Genomic DNA, 20,255 nt, shown 5'->3' with positions numbered 1-20,255 from the left:
TTTAGAGAAAGCAGAAAGACAGACAGAGAGAGAGAAAGAGAGAGACAGTCAGAAAGGATTAATCTTACTTTCCATATAAATACGCAATCATGTGGCATTTGTGTTGTTAGGCTAATATAAAATAAAAACCGTTCAAGTCTGTTGGAAGTAAGACAGAATGAGGCATAGGAGAGCCTTGAGCATTTTCAACTCTCCGTCCGTTCTGGGATGGAATCCCTTGTGGACAAGCTCTTGCGCTGAGAGATTCCGTATGCGACTCGGCAAGCTGGCAGGGAGGAATACGTCAATCTTCTAAGAGGGCGGTGCGCCGGGCAGGAGGTGTTTCCCAGCTTTAAAAACGCCGGAGACTGCCTCTGTCAAACGCTGCGTCATATAGACAGGGAGTCACTGGAAATCTCAATTAGAAAAGCAGAGACAGCAAAACGCTCTCTATGATCTATTCCCCGTCTGTGAGACGTTGCTATTCTGCTTTGGATATTATAAGAGACCGGACCTGAGCTAGTCTTTGAATTGTATGATTTTCACAATCCTGGCGCGCTGTCACCTGGATGCAACTGATAGAATCGAGTCCGTCATACTAGGCTACATCACTGTGCAGACTAATATTTTACAATCAAAGAGTTCGTTTTTTTCCACGAAACGATTTGTTTTCTTTTTCATAGCTCGATTGTCAAATGCAATTCATTTCGAAGGAATTCGCATACTAACTGTTATTTAGGCTTCTTGTCGTATCCGCTACCCGAGAAGTAGACCTGACGCAAGTTGGATGCAGGATACCAGTTGTCTCAGAGTTAACTCCAGATTCAACTTTGGACCACGTTTCCCGCCAGCTTGGGGAAAAGAAAACGGATTGAATTTTCCCTCCGCTGTCACCACCATTATGAAGTCTGCTGAAGAAGGTCAGAGCTTCTCTATTTATCTTACTTTTAACCAGCGCAGCCTGCATACAGTCGCGAGAAGCTGAAGTTGTGCTCGTTTAAGGGCATTCACACAAAGCTGTAGCTAGGGTATGCTGTAACTTCGTTTAACAGGCTATTGAAGCTGAGCAAATGTGGTAACTTGAGCAAGTGTGGTGTAAGTAGCCTAATGGTCACAAATGGATGGGTCCTCTCAGGTAGATACCATAGGTGTCCTTTTACGGTTAAGTCTTGAACGTGAACTCTCAGTGTATGTTCATGCTTAGGCACTGTAACAGTAGCACTAACATTTTTGTCTACCTGGCCATCTGTCAGACCTGAATGTTTTTTGTTTCAATATATTAAAACTGTACATTTACTGATTTGGCAACAGTTTACCACGCACCCATTTTAAGCTGCTGTTGCTTCTTTCGATAAATCAAATCATCGGAGGTGGTAATTCAACTTTGCTGTAGGCACAGGGCTGTACGTGCAGAGTGTGACACTTTAATAGCGTGCGCTCATCAAAACGTGACCACGACAGCACATTAACAAACGTGCATATATCCTGACACTCAATCCGGGAGGCCTACAGCTTCAGTGCTGATGTCATGGACTTTATGTGGATTCGAGATTTCTTTCTGTCTTTGAGGTTTTTCAGCCAGCGGTCAGGGACTATTATTATTCATCGCAGCCTCTGACTTGTAAGCCTCATAATTGATTGCAGACACATGGGTGTTGGGGTTGGTGGTGTAGTGGTGGTGGCAGCGCGGCGAGGGTGGTGATGGTGTGTGCAGGGGATGGGGGGTGGGGTTCGGTTGGCTGGGGAGAGATGCTTCACCACTTGGATAACTTCACTCTGCTGACGAGTGCAGTTATCCATACCCCTACCCTACTCCCCCAAATCTCTCCCCCTACTCCTCAACCCACACCCCCTTTCTCTCCTCCGCCTCCTTCTCAACCCCTAACTCTGCGGCAGCTCAGCCAGACACTCACAATTAACTCAGCTCCCAAACCCCCAAGCTAGGCTACCATCCGCATCCAGACACCCTACCCTACCCTCCTACTCCAGCCTACTACACCCGCCCAGAGGTTCTCTCACTCGCGGTCGTGGACCAGTCCCCACAGACCTACCCGAAATAAAAAAAAACAGGAAAAGAGAGGAGAGGAGTGGAGGCAGGAGAAAACAGTGGTAAACATGTTTGTTAATGCCACTGTGTGCAGGGCCAAACTGGCCTCTCTCCCAGAGGGGAGGGAAAGAAACCAGGATTAGATCCAGCGCTGTAGCATCTCCTCTTGACGTGTTGTGGTTGTTTTAAAAATGAGGAGTGTGTTACATAGCGGAGGAGTGAGACGGATAGACCAGAGATGGGGCAATGTGCTGAACTCTTCCTCAGGTGTATCTCACTTGTGTGTGTGTGTGTGTGTGTGTGTTTTTTTTGTGCCTGATTGCGTTTTTTTAAGTGATGCAATCACTTATGGTTCATTTTGCACATTCTCCCCTTCCTTCAGCAGTGCTGAAAATGCAAAAGTCGTAGATCTGCAAGAAAGATAGAGAGCGATAAAGTGAAACCTCCAGGGGCATGTGTCTGTGTGTTTGTGTTTGAGTGTGTGTGTTGGTCTGTGTGTTTGTGTGTGTGTGTGTGTGTGTGTGTGTACGTGCTGTGAAATATGTGTCAGTGTGGGTGTCTGATGTAAAGAAAAAAAAGCTCCCCCGTAACCCAAAAAATAGAAGACAAAAAGAGAGGGGGGAACGTGGTGATGAGTGATGAGTAGATGAAACAGGAGGAGGCAGCCCGTTTGGTTCATGTCACAAGAGTGAGAGAGGAGATAAGCACACCCCTGCTGTGGCTTTTACACAGAAAAGAAAGAGAGAGAGAGAAAGAGAGACAGAGAGAAAGAGAGAAAGACAGAGCAAGAACGACAAAAGGAGAACAGGATGCCCTGCCTCAGTTCACTCTGCAGGTAGAGACGCAGAAGAGGAGAGGAGAGGAGAGGCGAGGAGAAGAGAAAAGAGGAGAGACGATTAGAGTACGCGCTGACGAGACGTGACCTCTAAGGTCGCACAAAACCGCCATATCTGCACCAGCGGCAGAACCTGAGGCGCAAAAAATGAGCTCCGAGAGAGAAGAGCCTGAATTTGATTTCGACTGTCTGTTTGAGTTCAACCAAGGAGGGCCTCCCCACAGGCAGAGAGGTGTGTGGTTAGTACTGTGCTACGCGCACTGGATTGCTCCGATTGTTTGCTTTGAGTCCTTGTAGAAGTCACTCTGCTAATGTAATTGCGCAGACCTAATAGGGCTGGGTGCATGCGATGTAAATGCGTTGAATGTGACATTTATATTTTGTTAACAAGAGGCTATGGAATTATTTTAATTAAAAGATTGAATCTACAGTCTGTTTTTTTGGCAGCTCTATGTAATGTGGTTTTAGCGTCATATTTCATAAATGACAGCATAGTCTGTGTGTTCAGTGTAGCACGCAGATTGCTACACAGCTTGCAAATTGTTGTGGAGAAGAAAGCGTTGTTAGGAGAGAGAAAAAAAAAGGAGATGCAAGTTGATATGGAGCACAGTAATTCTCTGTGTCTGTCTACGACTTTTTGTATGAATGCTTTTTGGATTGGTGCCCCATCGTAATTGAAACCGAGAGTGAATTGTTGCAAGAATCCAACCAGAGTACAGAGTCAGTACAGCACAACACTTCAGCTGCGGCTTGTTTCTGGAAATAGTCTGTCACAAACTAATTTTAGACAAGTCTGCCCACGCATTCTGTGGTGCGTGACAGGTTCATGGTGTCCTGTTTGCGTAGCTTTGTGGTTAGCAAATATAGGACGCTAGGTATAGGGGGTGGGGGTGGGGTGGGTGAGGGCGTGGCGGAGGGGGGGGGGGGGGTGGGTGAGGGGGGCACAGAAGTGCTGTGCTCCAAATCGCCATTTCCCTTTGAACTTAATTTAACAACAACCAAGAAAGAAATAACTAAAGATCAGAAGGACACCACGCAGTGCAGATGTGCACTACGCAGACAGTCACATGAGTGTAGATGAGAAAATATGTTTGTGTGAATTTGTATGTGTGCTAATGTACAAATGTGTATATAAATGTGACTGCATGTGTGTGTGTGTGTGTGTGTGTGTGTGTGTGTGTGTGTGCGTGTGTGCGTGTGCGTGTGTGTGTGTGTGTGTGTGTGTGTGTGAGAGAGAGAGACAGAGAGTCTCCATACACACATGAGGGTGTGTTATGCTTTAGCCTGAGCAGATGTAAACTCTCTGATTCAATCAGCCCGGTACCTCACAGGCATGCGAAGTGCTGTCAGCTGTGTGCATGGGAGAGCCCTAATGCACTCACTGAGCGGAGCTATCAATCAAGCTCCATATCCGTCACAGCCACACACACACACACACACACACACACACCGAGGCAGCAGCAGAGACCTCCTCACCACACTCCACCTCACACCTCAGTCTCTCCAAATCTGAAGTTTACATGACAGGGCAATAGCGTGTGGTGTGTTTCTGTATTTAAGGATGGCTTGGGTTTGGAGTTCATTTATTTCATGAATGCCTGTTTTGATAAGTATGCAATGTGGTGTTGCGTCACAATTCTGTGTTGTGGCCTGATTTGTTAAATAGATGACTACCCTGTGGTTTCATAGACACGTGTGGTGACGTTTCCCCCCCTTTGTGCTGTGTTTGTGTGTTTTTTCGGCTTCGTAGATGCCTTCAACTACACTCCGAACGTCAGCCTGTCCCTTCCGCTCGGCATGGGCAACCCCTACCTGGCCAACCAGTACCACAGCATGCAGACGAGCCCCGTCATCTCCGTCACGTCGTGCCAGCAGAACAGCTACTCCATGCACGAGGACACGGTGGCCGCGGGCTACTACCTGCTCCCCAACGGCGCCCCGCCGCTCGAGAGCCCGCGCATCGAGATCACCGCCTACGGCCAGTTCGCCGAAGACGAGGTGGAGGAGAGCGGCAGCGCCGATCCCGTGGCGGCCAAGCAGCGGAACATGGTCAACTCCGTGGTGACGCTGACGTTGCCCAATGCCGACGGGTACCGCGACCCGAGCTGCCTGAGCCCGGCCAGCAGCCTGTCGTCGCGCAGCTGCAACTCGGACGCGTCGTCCTACGAGTACTACAACTACGACGTGTCGCCGCAGAACTCGCCCTGGCAGTCGCCCTGCGTCTCGCCCAAGGGCTCGTCCTCGCTGCTCTCGTGCCCGAACGTTGTCGCCTTGGCCACGGGCATTGTCGGCTCCTCTTCCTCACCCTCACGCCTTTCCCCCTCCAACTCCCCCAATACAGGCGTTGCCAACGACGACGGCTGGGGCAATGGCAACGGAAATGGCAACGGAAACAGAAATGGGGCGCCACGCAGTGGTGGAGGAAGCGGCAGCTCCCGACCCAACTCACCCTCATGCGGCGCCACGGCGGGCAAGAGGAAGTACAGCTTCAACGGCGCCCCCTACAGGCAGCCCTCATACTCGCCTAACCAGTCGCCCGTGCCCTCCCCTCAGGGCTCCCCGCGGCTCAGCGTCAACGAGGAAACCTGGCTGGCAAACACCAACCAGTACACCAACTCTGCCATCGTGGCAGCCATCAACGCCCTGACCACTGACGGTGTGGCCGACCTGGGTGAGGGCATCCCCATCAAGTCACGGAAGACCACAGTGGAGCACGGCCCAGGCATGAGCCTGAAGCTGGAGCCCAGGGAGGACGAGCTGGGGCCGGGGGGCGGAGGAGACATCTGCCAGGACGACTACACCAGCACCACCACTCGCCTGCCTTTCAAGAAGGAGAGCTACTGCACAGGGTTCCTGGATGTGCCCCAACACCCCTACTCATGGTCCAAGCCCAAGCCATACCTCAGGTACAGTATGCTAGAACACACACACACACACACACACACACACACACACACACACACAGACACACACACACACACACACACAATCACACACGTTTTATCATCAACACATTACACACAGATACACATATGCATGGTATACACTCACACACATATACTGTCAGTGTCTTTGCTCTTGGTACATGCACATACTATGTCTGCCCTACAACCCTTAATCTAATAAAAGTACCCTTGATTAGCTAAGCCAACTGTGTCCAGGTTATCACAAATAGTCTTCCTGCTTTGATTTGATCAACACACCTGAGTGAATCAATTAGGTGCCGTGATGAGAGTTAAATCAAGGTCCATAGAGCAGCACGACATGAAAACCAGGGAGCACGGGGGTCCCTCAGGACCAGCTCCAAGAAACATTGTGTTCGAGGCACACACACACACGTACTACAACAGGCAGTACAGTACCCCTCGGGATGGGCCTTGTTTAAAGGAGTGAAACACGAGCTTGATTTTCTCTTCCTTTGATTATAATGCACTTCACGGTACCAAACAGTACGAAAAAAAGGCTTTGTTGAATTGCAGGAAATCATATTCTTTGAAGCCTATTAACTGGGGCCATAGGGTAGATTGTAACGTATGAAAGTTGCTGTAAATTGTCAGTTGATTTATGGAAGGGCATGTACAAGTCAAGGCCGAGGTCTCACAAAGAAAAGGCAAGTTAAAACAATCTGTCCAAGTGCATCATTGCATCCTATGTTATCATTTGCATTTCCCAAAATTAGACTCGTTTATTTGGCACGAATATAAATTTGTTTTTATCTTCAAAGACCGCAGTGGCAGCCGTCGGAGTCGGCCAAAGCGGTTCCAACGCGGCTTTTCTCTGAAGATCAAAAACATTTCATAAATCATATTTTACAGGGTGGAGTAGCGGAGTTTGTGCCCTGGTTGCCATAGCAATCCATACACAAACACACATACCTCGACACACACACATACACACACACACACTTACTCCCAAATATTGCCCCCTATCCCATACACTCCCTCCTTTTTTTTCTCAAGCATGACAAACCTTTTCTATCCTGCTGCCACCCGATCTGTGTGTTTTCTCTTTCCTCCGCTGCCGAGCTTTCCTGTCGGAAATCAAGTGTTTGATTAAGATAGTGAGCGAGCAGGAAATGATGGTGACAGGCCCTGGACCCAGGGTCTGATGGGACTGTCTGACGGGTCGCCCACCATGCTGCTCCCCTCTCCTGACCCCCCCCCCCCCCCCCCCCCCCCCCCCCCCCCGCCCCGGCCAAGTGATGTCACCCCCTGCATGGCTCCGATAAAGGAGCACCCTACAGGGGAAGCCGGTTCGTTTTAGGTCAACAAACACACTGCGAGGCGTCCAAGAGGATGCCTGAGATTGCTTTCATGCGAGCGCTTAGGTCACAGGTTTTATGTTTTACAGGCATCCGGTGAGGGTGAAATATTGTCTTGCGAGTGTTTTGTTTTGGTTAGATATGCTCACACGCTCTCGATGTGGGAAATCCATTCCTTCTCCATTCTCCCTCCTTTTTTTTGATGGGACATCAGCTGTTGTGGATAATATTACGCTGGGTTTTTGCTGACCTTTCACCCCGGGATTTAGTCAGCAGGGGTAGTGGGGGACGATCTAGGTGTGGCCCCCAATAAAATATGAAACCCCAATTTGCATAGTAATTATCTTTTTGTTACATTCTTCTATTCCTTTCCCCAAATATGAATCTGCCCTCTACGTTCACAGGCTTGTCATTCTTGCATTGACATTGGTTTGTTTGTTATTTTCAATACATCTTACTGTTGTAGATTCACTTATTGAAATTATGTAACATGATTATTTTACCTTTCAATTCACTATATCTTATTACTGAAAGCTATCTATTGCCAGAGAGCGTCGTTTATACAAGTAGGATACATTTCTATTGGATTAATTTAGGAAAGACTCAGCTATTAGTGCCCATGCTTTAGGAATGAAGTATCTCAGAGTGCGACTGTGATTGATTCGATTACAGCTAATCATGAAATGGAATGGTTCAAGTCTTCCCAGAAGGGAAAAAAAAATCTGTTTTGTGTAATTTAATCATTCTTTGTGTGTGTATGTGTGTGTGTGTGTGTGTGTGTGTGTGTGTGTGTGTGTGTGTGTGTGTGTGTGTGTGTGTGTGTGTCTGTGTCCCCTTGAGTTAATACTTGAATGGCATTTTCCTTCTCTGTATGTAAGTGTGTGTGTGAGTGTGTGTGTTACTTATTGTATACTGTCTCCACTCCAACATGTGTTACTCTATGTCTGTGTGTGTGTGTGTCTCTCTCTCTGTGTTGGATATGTGTTTTTAGTGTGTGGTCTTATTCTGATCTCTCTCCTCTCCTCTCCTCTCCTCTCCTCTCCTCTCCTCTCCTCTCCTCTTCTCTCCTCTCCTCTCCTCTCCTCTCCTCTCCTTTCTTCTCTTCTCCTCTCCCCTCCTCTCCTTTCTTCTCCTCTCCTCTCCTCTCCTCTCCTCTCCTCTCGTCTGCAGTCCCTCTCTGCCCGCTCTGGACTGGCAGCTGCCCTCCTGCTCGGGGCCCTACAGCCTGCAGATCGAGGTGCAGCCCAAGTCCCACCACCGCGCCCACTACGAGACCGAGGGCAGCCGCGGGGCCGTCAAGGCCATGTCAGGGGGACACCCCGTAGTACAGGTACAGAACCCCGCAGCCAACCCCATCAACCCCTCTACCCTCTACACTATCACTCTAACTCTTTTAGCGGTACCGATCTCGAAGTGTTTCCACACCAACTTTTCATCTAACCTCAAATTCACATCACCAGCATTCCAGTGGCGTTTATAATGAGTACATTGGAGCTGATTTGTGTCCTTGCAAGAGCACACAACCAGGGGGGAGAAATAGAATACCAGTACTGCGGAGCACTGGGCTTAGTACAAACAGTAGTTGCAGTGTAGAGGCATTTGCCAAGACCCGCGCTATGTGTTGTCAATGCCAGGTACCATTTTATGAGGTTTTTGAGGAATTGCTCACTAAATTACGCTTTGATTGATGAGGTTGCTTAATGTTTTGAAATGAAAACGTGCCTTTTTATTTAGATGATGTGAAGACAGAGCAGTAGCCACACTTCATCTTACAACGTAACGTTCTGCTTTAGCTCAAGGAGAAGAAAAATAAGGCAAAGAAAAATCTTTACAGACGCTCCCTCACGAAAAAAGAGTAATGTAACCATGCAGTGGCAGTTTTTTTTTTTTTTTGCTGATTGACCAATTGAACTCTATTGCGACAGGTGGGCGTAAGTGAGTGTGTGTGTGTGTGTGTGAGTGTGTGTGTGTGTGTGTGTGTGTGTGTGTGTGTGTGTGTGTGTGTGTGTGTGTGTGTGTGTGTGTGTGTGTGTGTGTGTGTGTGTGTGTGTGTGTGTGTGTGTGTGTGTGTGTGTGTGTGTGTGTGTGTGTGTGTGTGTTATTAATGGCCCGTGAAGTTGGGAGTTGATCTGCTGCAGCACAAGGTCACTGCGGACTGCAGTTGCGCATATTGACACAATTAGCATGGAACGAGACCATCACCTGGCAGTATTGTGCTTGGCAGCGGTCTAAAAGCTGGCGTCACTCTCGCCACTGTGGCTCGAGACAGAGCTCCTTTTCTCCCTCCCTGTAGGGGGAAGGCTGTCATGCTTGTTTGTACATCTTGGTTTGCTCAAGGTGGAAAGCATGTTAAGTGTGTGTCTCTGTATGTGTGTGTTCCCGTGTGTGTGTGTGTGTGCATACATGTATTTGTAAGCTCATATGTGTGTGGGAGTGTGTGTGTGGGTGGTGGGGGGGTTGGGTGGGAGGTGTGTGTATGTGCAAGTCTGTATGCATGTCTAAGTTCATATGTCAGTGTCAATTTTTTTCACAAAATGCACTGGTCCATGTGCACATTTCCATGGCGATGCAGATCCCCCTCCCCCTCCCCCTCACCCCGTCACCAAGGTAGTGGCGGCCGCCTGATCAGAGCAGCTGGACTTTCTGGGTATATGTTTTTAATGGTGTCTCAGCCAGCCGACCCCACCGTTCTCACCACAGCTGTTCTCCAACAAGCCTCTCCAAACACACTCCGTCAACTTTCAGGTGGTACTTATAAACCGTTCCCCCCCCTCCTCCACACACACACACACACACACACACACACACACACTCAGCACACACACACACAAACACACACCCACTCCCACACCCACACACAAAGAAATGAGTGATCACCTCAGGTAAAGTGCCATGTATCAACACTGAAGTCTAATTTGTTAACACAGCACCCACCCCCGCCTGGCCCCCCGCTCCACCGCCCACCCCCGCAGTGAGAGACGTTTGCCAGGCTGCGTCTGCGGCAGCTCGGGGCCGGTGGACTTGGACGTGCTGGAGGTCCCACCACCTCATCACTCAGAATGCCTGGGGCCTGGGGTGTTGAGAGTGCCTGGCTGCCTCTCTCTGTGGCTTGTCCCCATATTCGATCACTATCACTGGCTCCGTCTTGTGAGGAAGAGTGCTGGATCAGGTTGGATGCATACGGGGAGGGGGTGGATTTTTCCTCATTTATGCACACACACACAAACACAAAGAAACACTCAAGAAAGGATCTATTTTAGTTTGCTGAACTGAACTGCATCACACCCACCTCCGTTTATGACTGTGTGGTTATTCATTCAGCCCGAGATGGCAATATTGCGGTTATTCAGAGAGGAGGGAGTCGTAAACACGGCTTTACTGACGCACGTCTGTTGTCCCACTTACATTGCACACATTTCTCAACTTTTACTCTGACTTAGTCTGGTTTAATACCCCGACGATTACACTTTGGGTGAAATATCTCGGGGCTTTCGTAAGACTGAAGGCTCGCTGAAATCGAGCCAAGTGGTGAAGTTTTTGTGGGCAGACAGCAGTAGCTAGCAACTGTTGCTCTCGGTTTGGGTTATACAATCACAGCTTCTGATACAGAGCAGACAGAGAGAGAGAGAGAGAGAGAGAGAGAGAGAGAGAGAGAGAGAGAGAAACAATGAGTAAGACAAAGAAATAAGGACACCAGACCGTCTAGTGTAAGAGAACTATAGGGCGAAAGGCAGAAAGCAAAGACTCACAGATTACTTGAAGGTCCTATCACGTCTCACATGCAGTGAGATTTCTCAGCTCTTTTAGCTGAAGACATCTTGGCCCTAAGCCTTTAATTTTCATTATTTTTCTTACTCCTTTTCTTTCTCTCTTAAAAGCGCCTCAACCCTCCCAAATGCCACTGTGTCTACAGCTGTAGCTAGAGGGGGGAGGGGAGGGGGAGGGGGAGGGGGGTGGGTTCCAGTGAGGTGTCAGTGCTCAGGGGTAATGAGAACCAGCCGTGGGGTGGGCGCAGTCATGGGGAAGAATGGGCTGGTGGGTGATACGGGAGGAGAAGAGAGAGCCAGAGAGGGCACCACAGTCAGTGGGCAGACAGGGAGACGGGGGGAGAGAGATGGAGGCAGCTGGGGCCCAACGTGGCCTCTATTCCTCCTCCCCCCTCCCCCCACCCCCAGAGACTTTCTGCTTCCTGCTGATGAAGGGCTCAGGGGCCCCAGTGGTGGTGGTGGTGGTGGTGGTGGTGGCGCCAGCGGGGGGGAACTCGCAAGCGCGCCCGATGCCCGTTCGCTGGCTCCAGGGGGACTCACCGCTTCACTGCTGATGTCATTTCTATTGAGGTGCTCATCCTCCAGAAGCACTCCCCTTTGACAACCCAAACAGCCTCCTGACTCTTCCCCTCCTCCTCCTCCCCCTCCTCCTTCTCCTCCTCCTCCTGCTCCTCCTCCACCACCTCTGCCACGTCTCAGAATGCTCCAAAACACCGGACCCCTTCTGTTTCCTTTCATGGTTGGACAGACACTCGCTTGTGACACACGTCTTCCCATTCTGCGTGGTGGTGGCAAAACAACAACAAAAACAACTGAACTGTCACGAACACTCATCACCCTTCATAACACCGACTGGCAACGCGCCAGGACTTCATCGCTCGAGTTTAGCGATAAGCAGCTGCCGCTTAATTGTTCGGTTGTTATTGTTTTCTTGCTCGAGGAGCGAGCTCCGATGAAAAGGGGTGCTCCCTCCCCGCTCCTTGGCTTCTGGGATGGCACTGACGGCGCATTAGTTATCACTCGAGTTCAGAGGTTCGCCCCGACGCGGTAATGAGCAGAGGTGTTTTTCTAACCCCACGCGCCCCGGCTGACGGCAAATGCACAGGCTCCCCTTTGTTTAGGAAACTTCCCCCTCTGTGGGGCTGACATCACCACGAGAGGCTCCTCCACCACATGGCTCCTTCTGGCAGGATGGAGACGCTGTCAGACAGAGAGAGAGACAGAGAGACAGAGAGAGAGAGAGATGGAGAGAGAGAAAGAGAGAGAGAGAGAGAGATGGAGGGTTAGTCCTGGAAAGTCAAAAGAAGCATCCAGAATGTGGATGACCACCACTCTGTGGACACTTTTTTGCAAACCGACGCCATTCCCCCTCTCCCGCTAGTTTGTTTTCTGGATCTTTCCTACACTCTCTCCCCGTCTAAACGTCCATGAAACCCCTTACGCTCTGGAGCCTACTTGCCCTTCTGTGGTGGTGACGCCATGCCGCCCCGACCCCTTCTTGCCACTTTTCCAATTTACCGGCCACGGCTCCTGTTGACCGCACTCGAATTACAGGGGTAACCCACCCCCCCTCACCGCCCCCCCCCTCGCTGGTCTATGGAACCGCTTCCCCCCCTGCACCACAGTTATGAGCAGCATCTAAATGCTGGTTTTCAGATGCATGCCTAGGGAGCGCCATGGTCCACTATACCTTCCATCAGAATCACCATGTCAAGATTGATGGGTTTTCCAAAGAAATTGATATTAACTGGAAAGACCTTAAATAGAAACAAGTAGAATTATGTTATTTTTTTCTTTCTTCCTTCCTTTCTTTCCTTCTTTCTTCTTTCTTTCTCCCTATCCTCCTGTTTTTCTTTCTGTCTTTCTTTCCATCCAGTTCAGTAAACACAAGGATATGATTAGAGCAGATGAGCATTGATGAACACCTTGGGACAATAATCAACAGTTACAAGCAATGGCAACTAGCTTCAGTGAAAACAACACTTGTTAAAGTATGAAATCCATTAAGGCATAAATTGCATTGGAGTGTATTAACCAGTCCTTGGGGGGGTTCGTCTGTGACAAGCTCCTTGTATTAGCTTAGGAAAATAAAAACCATTGCACAGGCAATGGCAGTTTATCCAGGACGCTGTCCAGTGCTATATGAGGTTGGGCACTGGAAGCGCTGTGGAAAGGTCTTGACTCAAGGCGCCTTGTTTATCTGGGAAGAAGTGCCTGTGCGTCATGTGTGTGTGTCGACCTTACCAAGTCCTCTCACCACCCTGGGTCTCTCCCGCCTCGGAGCCTAAGCAAGTCAAACTGCTTTTCAGGCTGTAGGAGCTGTGCTGGTCAAAAAGTAGGTAGGTCTCCACATACTCTCCACTGAAGAAATCCATTGGGGAAGATATTAGCTCCATTCGAAAGGCCAGAGTGGAGTGGAAGCATTCAGGAGCAGTTGTGCAAATAGCCAGTGGAAATGGCTAGATAGAACTGGGGCTCTGACGTTTACGATACAGGAAGTAAATGAACAACTATGTCCAAATAAAAAAAAAGATGAATTGTTGGACTAAGCTGTATCTCCTGATACCCCTATACTTTTACACCCAGAGTAATATGTTAGAACATATTGGTCGTGTCTTAACCAGCAAATATGAAGGACATCTCTTGGGGTACACATGTTGTTTGTTTCCAGAGGGATTCCATCCCTCCACGCAATCCCCACACTGTTTTGGGTACCATCTAGACCCCTCAATAATGTGGTCCTCTCTTTAAGGGGCTTCCCTTACTCACGACCTTGGTATCGTGAAACCACTAATTGCAGCCAAAAAAGCAACTTGAGACGTGGTACAAAATGACTGCATTTTCACTGGTTTGAGGTGATGACCACAGATTTATGAGGTAAGACATTGGTGGCTCGCGTTTATATCAGGGGGTAGAGAGAAATCCTGGGTACCGCATGGACAGCCTACTTTTTTTTTCTCTCCCCTCTTTTTTTCAGAGGATTTTTGATTTTTTTGGTCTGTAGCTTTTGGCAAATTATTTTGGTTGCGATCTGTTCCCTTTAAATCTAGCAATTTATACGCAGCTTCGACTTCTTTGGTCTAGACTTTGGCAGTCGCCTGAGGCTGGGCCCTCTGTGTGACATAACATTCGGTTTCAGTTAGACTTTAATTCACAACAAAGGACTAGGGCCACTTTGCCGCTCGCTAAAAGTGTGCCTTTCATAATGTCTCGAGCCAAATATAATAGTGTCACACACACACACACACACACAAAAATGGGGTTATGGCTGTGTGTACACCAAACTCCAAGGGAAAAAAGCGGCAGGATAATCAAATAGGTCTGGAGAGAGGGATGGCGTGGATGAGTGTAGATTTAATTTGGTACAGCGAAGCCTTGCTGTGCGACTGTCAGCACTTGGGAGCGAACGTGATAATCGGCTGAGCCCTCACCCTCCCCACTCCTACTCCCCATCCTACCCAGTGACACCCACCCACCCATGCCTCTTGCCTCCCCCTCCACCCCCCCCTCTGCGCCACGTGGAGCTCAAGTCATGACATTCCTCCACACTAAAAAGACAGAGGGAGAAAAAGACAGGGAGATAGAGAGAGAGAGAGAGAGAGAGGGAGAGAGAGAGACGGTGGCCTCATGAGGACTTGCGCGTTAATCACAGGCAGCCTTGAAACAGTTGAAACCGTGGAGCTCGTTGGATGCTCATTCTCTGGCATCATCTGGTGAATGGCGCATCTTAAAACCAATGCACCTGGGAAGCGTACCTCCAGATGCACAGGCCTGCATTCTCTCCGCAGGTCAGCATGTGGGATGCATCCCAATCGTAAACCAGCAACGCAGACTGAGATTACCACCCAATCATAAAAGGAGCACAATAAGGATGTCACTTTAAAATATTTTGTCTCTGGTCATCATTTCATCATAAAAGACAAGAAGCAGAGCTGGGCCATAAGTGGAGTGAACAGATACGGTTCATGCTGAAGTTGATGGATGAGGCTCTTGGCTTTATGTTGACTGCTGCAAAAAGCATCTCAGAGCTCCGATATGTCTTTAGCAGTATTAGATATTCCATCCGGACTGTATTAGTCATCAGTGAAGACACACCAAAAAAAAAAAGACATAAAAATCCGGAAGCCACTTACTGTATGAATACATACACAAAAGAAAGAAAGAGAGAGAGAGAGAGAGAGAGAGAGAAAGAGAGAGAGAGAGAGAGAGAGACCAGAGTGAAAATCAACAGGTGTCCTGAAGCATTGTCAGTGCCGTTTAGTTTCATGGTGGAACCCCACATTTGCTGCGCTGCTGCTCGGAGGAGCGAGAAAAATACGGACAAATCGCTCCCAATTGTAGCTCCCCGTTTCAGAAGGAGAGTGAGCGCCAGCTACTGCCGTCACAGTGTGTGCAGATGAAGAGAGCGGGAGAGGGAGCGCGGGTCACCGGAGCACATATGGTAAAGGAATCTAGTGAGGTAGCCCAGGGGAGACAAACCCACGTTCCTTTACTGTCGGGAAGACCAGCGTCACTGAGGGTTGCCTGACCTCATTAATCACTTCCTCTTCAGTATGAGGTCACCCTCAGCTTTGAATAAGGGCCGCCACCGCCATTACCCCGTGCCTAGGGCAAAATGGCTGAAAATGACCCCCCCCCCCCCCCCCTTCACCCGAGGCTCCTGCGGCCGCCTCTATACAGACGAGCTGAGGTAATGGTTTGGAGGTCACGGTGAAATAGGGAAGAATTGTAGATAAGTACAAAGCATTGGAGGACATGGATTTAGTAGCACAAGTAGCCGTGAAAAAGCACAGTGTTTTATTAAGATATCAAACTGAAAGCCAATTTTATGGACCATTTTCAGATTTAACCTTATGCTCAAATCATTATAACGTAAAGTAACCAGTTCTTTCTTTCTCCGACCCCCACTGGTTCATGCAGAAGTGCCTGGTAGCATGTGGGCCTCAAGATAATTGGGTCTGGTGACACTATAAGTAAAATATAATAAGCAAAGTGGGTCTGCTAGTGAGATCACCTCAAAGATGAAGTGCTCTCCGGAGAGAGCCAGGACTTCAAGAAGCTCCTGACCCCAGTGTAGCTCACTGATGACTAGCATGTGTGACTAGCGCTCAGGTCAAGACAGCTGTTGAGCTATTTGAGACGAGTATAGGGGGTAGGGGTTGGGGAGATGGGGGTTAAGGGTTAGGAAATGAAGGATTTTACATGATAATTGACCATCCTTTTGTGTATTTGTCTTTTTCATCTGCCCAAATTACCTGTTTTTTTTAACTATTTGAAGTCATGAATATGTCGTATGATCCATTGTAGTTCAATTCATTATGCCCTCATTCATTGGTCTTCTCCAGTGATGTAATTTCAATACCAGAGTTTTCAGTAATCCACTGGAATTGAATTGACTTAATCATAATGAAACTATCAGATCAACTATACAGCTCATGTTCATTTTAATCAAGAGTTCAGCAGTCTTTCTATTATCTGATAAGACACTGAATCCCTTGGCGGAATAAAAAGAAACATTCGCAAGAGGACAACTGAAATGACCGATTGCAACAGACGCAAATTTCCGATGACGCCGTTTCTACACCCTCCCCCGCCCCCACTACCGTCTTCCAGCCTCCTACCTCCCTCCAAACCCTGACCCCCTCACAGAAGCAATTATAAACCCATTAATCAGATTATGTCATAGGTTACATGTGGCCTGTGTTCTGTTATATGACTCAATCTGTTAAATAAACATTGGCCCTTTTATTTGGTTTGACAGACTCACTGTTTTCACTCCGCCACCAGAGGAAAACTTCATAAGATAGCGGATTTGAAATGATACGCTTCTATTTAGAGATAATTGAACAATTTTGTGGGATCTTTTCTTTTTTGTTTCAGATGGATCGTGTTTAGATAGGGTGATCTTACGTAAGGTTTTTTTTTGTCAGATCTCACATGTGGTCGAAGACCTAGCTGTACTGAACCCCTGAGGTTCATCTCGTCCCGTTGCAAAGGTTTTCTTTTCATGTTGAATGTTCCGATCGGATGCTCACCCAGCAATTTTTTCGAAACACAGCACTCTTTGGGGAGCCCTTTGGAGTGCCCACACACACGTCTGAGAAAACCTCGCCCGGTCGAGCGGGAACATTCTCTTTGCCCCGGGACCACTCTCCAGGGCTCGTGCAGCTCCGCAGTTCAGCGTTCCCCTTCAGTGGGTTTCTGGATGTCGACCACATCAAGAAGAAAAAAGTTCAGCCCCAGCTTTAAAGTGTGCTGTAGTTCTTCTTTTCTCTCAGGCTCAATGTGAGTCTTGGTGGTGGTGGAGCTGGCCAAGTGTGATTTAATGCACCAACAGTTCTTGGTTAAGAGGTCTCCCAAATACTACTTTTTTCGTTACCAGCGTATTACAGACTTTCAAGCACCTCCACCAGAATACTGATGTTTGTAGAGAGATTTTTTTTGGTTAGGGAGTGGGGGATGTTGGCTTTCACTGCTGCTTCACAGTACTTTGAGCAAGAGTAGGCCCCGGGGTATGAAGTCTGACGCTTTTTGTGTGTGTCTGAATATGTCTGGAGAATTTTTTTTTCTCAACTTGTTTTTATGTTTTTTTTTATTTTTTATTGGAGAGCAGTAGCCACTAATGGTGGCCAGTGAGGAAGTGGTACCTGTTTGAAGTTCTGGTTCTGATACTGGCGGGTCTTTCATCTCAGTGTGATGCCGTCGCTGGCAGGGGGCCAGAGCTTCATAAGCCTTAATGAAAATCATAATGCATGTTCATTTCCATGTCAAAGAAGCTCGAAGGGGGGCTCTCTGTAGACTTCAGGCATGCCAAGGTTGGAGAATTGCTGATGCGCTGAAATCCAGCATGGACCACTGCATTGTAGACACAAGGCTCAGAGGCACTGGAGTCAGCTAATCAATAAAAACTTGATTTATGTGTATGAGCTTTAAGTGGAACTATCAAAGTTGCTGTATACCAAAACAAATGTTGTCATTTTGTTATTCCAGTCCTTCAGTTATATTATCTGAATTCATTTTTTTGTACCAAAATAATGATGCTTTTGAATGATTGGCGTTTTGTCAATATCAGTTTAGGGGTTTTGTATGTTTGTTTCTTTTTTGTTTGTTTGTTCTTTTTTTTGGATTGTGTGTCATACTTGATCAGCATTTTCATTTCCAAACCCCTTAGCATTTTGATTTTATTTTTTATTAGAAATGTATTGAGCCTGTTTGGAGTTCATATCTGAGATTTATTATTCTTCAAATAATGCTGACAACGTGAAACCCCAGGTCTATAAATGACTTGATCAATTAGCCGTAAGACCCCGAGTACCAGCAATTTCCAATAGCTTAAAAATATATAGATCTGGTGTGGTGTGGAAAGCCATAAATAAATAGCTTAAGTCTCTGTCAACGTGCAACACTGCAGCGTACATGCACATCAGTTGTGTATTCCTCGTTAATTATGTCACATTCCTGCCGACAGACTTTAAATGATCGTTTTGGTTTCTCCTTCTGTCTCGAAAATGGTCACTTTCCATTGAGTCAGTGTCTACCGCGCGCCTGAATCTCCCAGGGCACTTTTCTTTTTATGGCCACAGCGAAATTTTAATGAACAGCGAAGTGATGGGGAGCCAGCCTCCGCCCCCCCTCCCTTTACTGCGTACGCTGCTCCCTGGCTGGGAGACCACTGAAGTGCACCGTAGACGGCCCCGAGAAGATCAGAACGCTTACCCTGAGGTGGGGTGGTTAAACAAATAACTTCCCCACCAGACAGATCCGAACACAGGGACACAGGCATGGTCTCCTACCCAACCGAGAAAACAAACAGAATTAAAGAAGCCACTGGTTGGAATAAGTTGGGGGGGGGGGGGGGCGGGCAGACAGAGAAGTATCATTAGAGCGGTAGAACCCTAATTGCCTGATGTGTGTTCAATAATTAACCCCCCCCCACCCCCCCCCTAACAACCACCTCATCCCACCCCCACCCCTTCTCTCCTCCCACTAAATGAGGATGGATCATGACATAAAACGTGAGGGTCTTTTGAGACGTTTGCGGCGACGGCGGTAGGGGTCTCACCGGGTTCTCTTTGTTCCTCTGCCAGCTGTACGGCTACATGGACAGTGAGCCGCTCACCCTGCAGCTGTTCATCGGCACTGCAGACGACCGCCTCCTGCGCCCCCACGCCTTCTACCAGGTCCACCGCATCACCGGCAAGACCGTCTCCACCGCCAGCCATGAGGTCATGCTGAGCAACACCAAGGTGCTGGAGATCCCCCTGCTCCCCGAGAACAACATGCGTGCCATGTGAGTACAAAGCCTGGGCCCTGTGGGGAGGACTTAACGCACACTGCACTTAACACATCCGGCAACACTTGTACATCGTGTAGTTACAAACTGCATTTAAGTAGAGGGTTTAGGCCTGCAACTCCTCATTAGCAGCAGTCCCTGAGTTGAATATAAGCATACAGGATCCAGAAGAACAACCTAAAGTCAGACCTTTGTTCAGTAGCCAAAGAGATTATGGCAACTGTTGAAGCGTTGTAAAATCCACAAATCAAATGAATCAATTAAACGACAAAAGCTTGGACTGACCCTGAAGAAAACTTCCATTGAAGTTGAAACAAATTGAGATGTTGATGTAAGTGGATACCTATGACAAAAGACATTATATAGCTTAGACATTATAGAGATGATAGCGTAGAGACATTACTAAACTTCATTCATGCCCCAAATACATGGTTGAGGTAAAGATCTCAACAGCTACCTCTGTTTACTTTGATGTGATGACAACACTTATAAATGAACTGAAGGCATTGAAGCTGCCCTTGGAGCAATTTGGCATGGATGAACAGGGATGCTGCTGCTGTTTCTTTCTCCGCACCACTGAGGACCAGTTCCCTGTCATACCTAAGTGTAACTCATTCAGTCTTGGTGTTTCTGTGTGTTGGGACAGGGATCTTGACCCTTTTTTTCCCCAGCAGTGCAGAAAAAAAGCACAAGATAATGCCTCTCACCCACACTTTTTTTTGCTATGTGGGAAAATGACTAGAAAAGAGAGAGAGAAATGGATAAGGATGTCACAGCCTTTCTTCGTCCTCCTACGCGCAAGATGAACTGATAAAGTTCCCCTCTATGTGGGCCTTGTCAGATCACTGTGTCTCCTGGAGGTTCCCACCCCGTAAATCGCCCGCCCTCCCCCTCACACTCTTCCCTCACACTTCTACACGGTGCAGTAAATTGCAGTAAATTTCATGCTTGCGGAGGCCCAGGCCCTCCTCCAACCACACCTCCCGGAGGAACAGGGGGCTGTGATCTGCAGGGAGCCCCAGCAGCAGCTCTCCTGTCTGGGCTTTGGTTCCAGCCACAATGGGTCTGCTGGC

The 20,255-nt window shown here is 48.2% G+C and overlaps 1 protein-coding gene across 3 annotated transcripts in view; it reads left to right on the top strand.

Annotated features, from left to right (window-relative positions):
- The first annotated feature begins 288 nt into the window (after positions 1-288).
- The window catches only part of LOC105905363 (nuclear factor of activated T-cells, cytoplasmic 1), a 69,663-nt gene continuing 49,696 nt past the window's right edge, over positions 289-20,255 (top strand). For 2 of the 3 annotated variants that reach the window (XM_012833360.3, XM_042709172.1), the window contains exons 1-4: positions 289-899; positions 4,612-5,767; positions 8,293-8,452; positions 18,977-19,179. In XM_012833360.3, the coding sequence (XP_012688814.2) occupies positions 767-899; positions 4,612-5,767; positions 8,293-8,452; positions 18,977-19,179 (1,652 nt within the window). In that variant the 5' untranslated portion in view covers positions 289-766. Of the gene's footprint in view, positions 900-2,594; positions 3,094-4,611; positions 5,768-8,292; positions 8,453-18,976; positions 19,180-20,255 lie in introns of those variants that run through there. The other variant, XM_031576572.2, reaches the window with a different exon arrangement.

The sequence above is a fragment of the Clupea harengus genome, chromosome 11, assembly GCF_900700415.2.
Source record: "Clupea harengus chromosome 11, Ch_v2.0.2, whole genome shotgun sequence".
NCBI lineage: Eukaryota > Metazoa > Chordata > Actinopteri > Clupeiformes > Clupeidae > Clupea > Clupea harengus.
The sequence above is the reverse complement of the archived record's forward strand: the minus strand, read 5'-3'. Positions and strand labels throughout refer to the sequence as shown.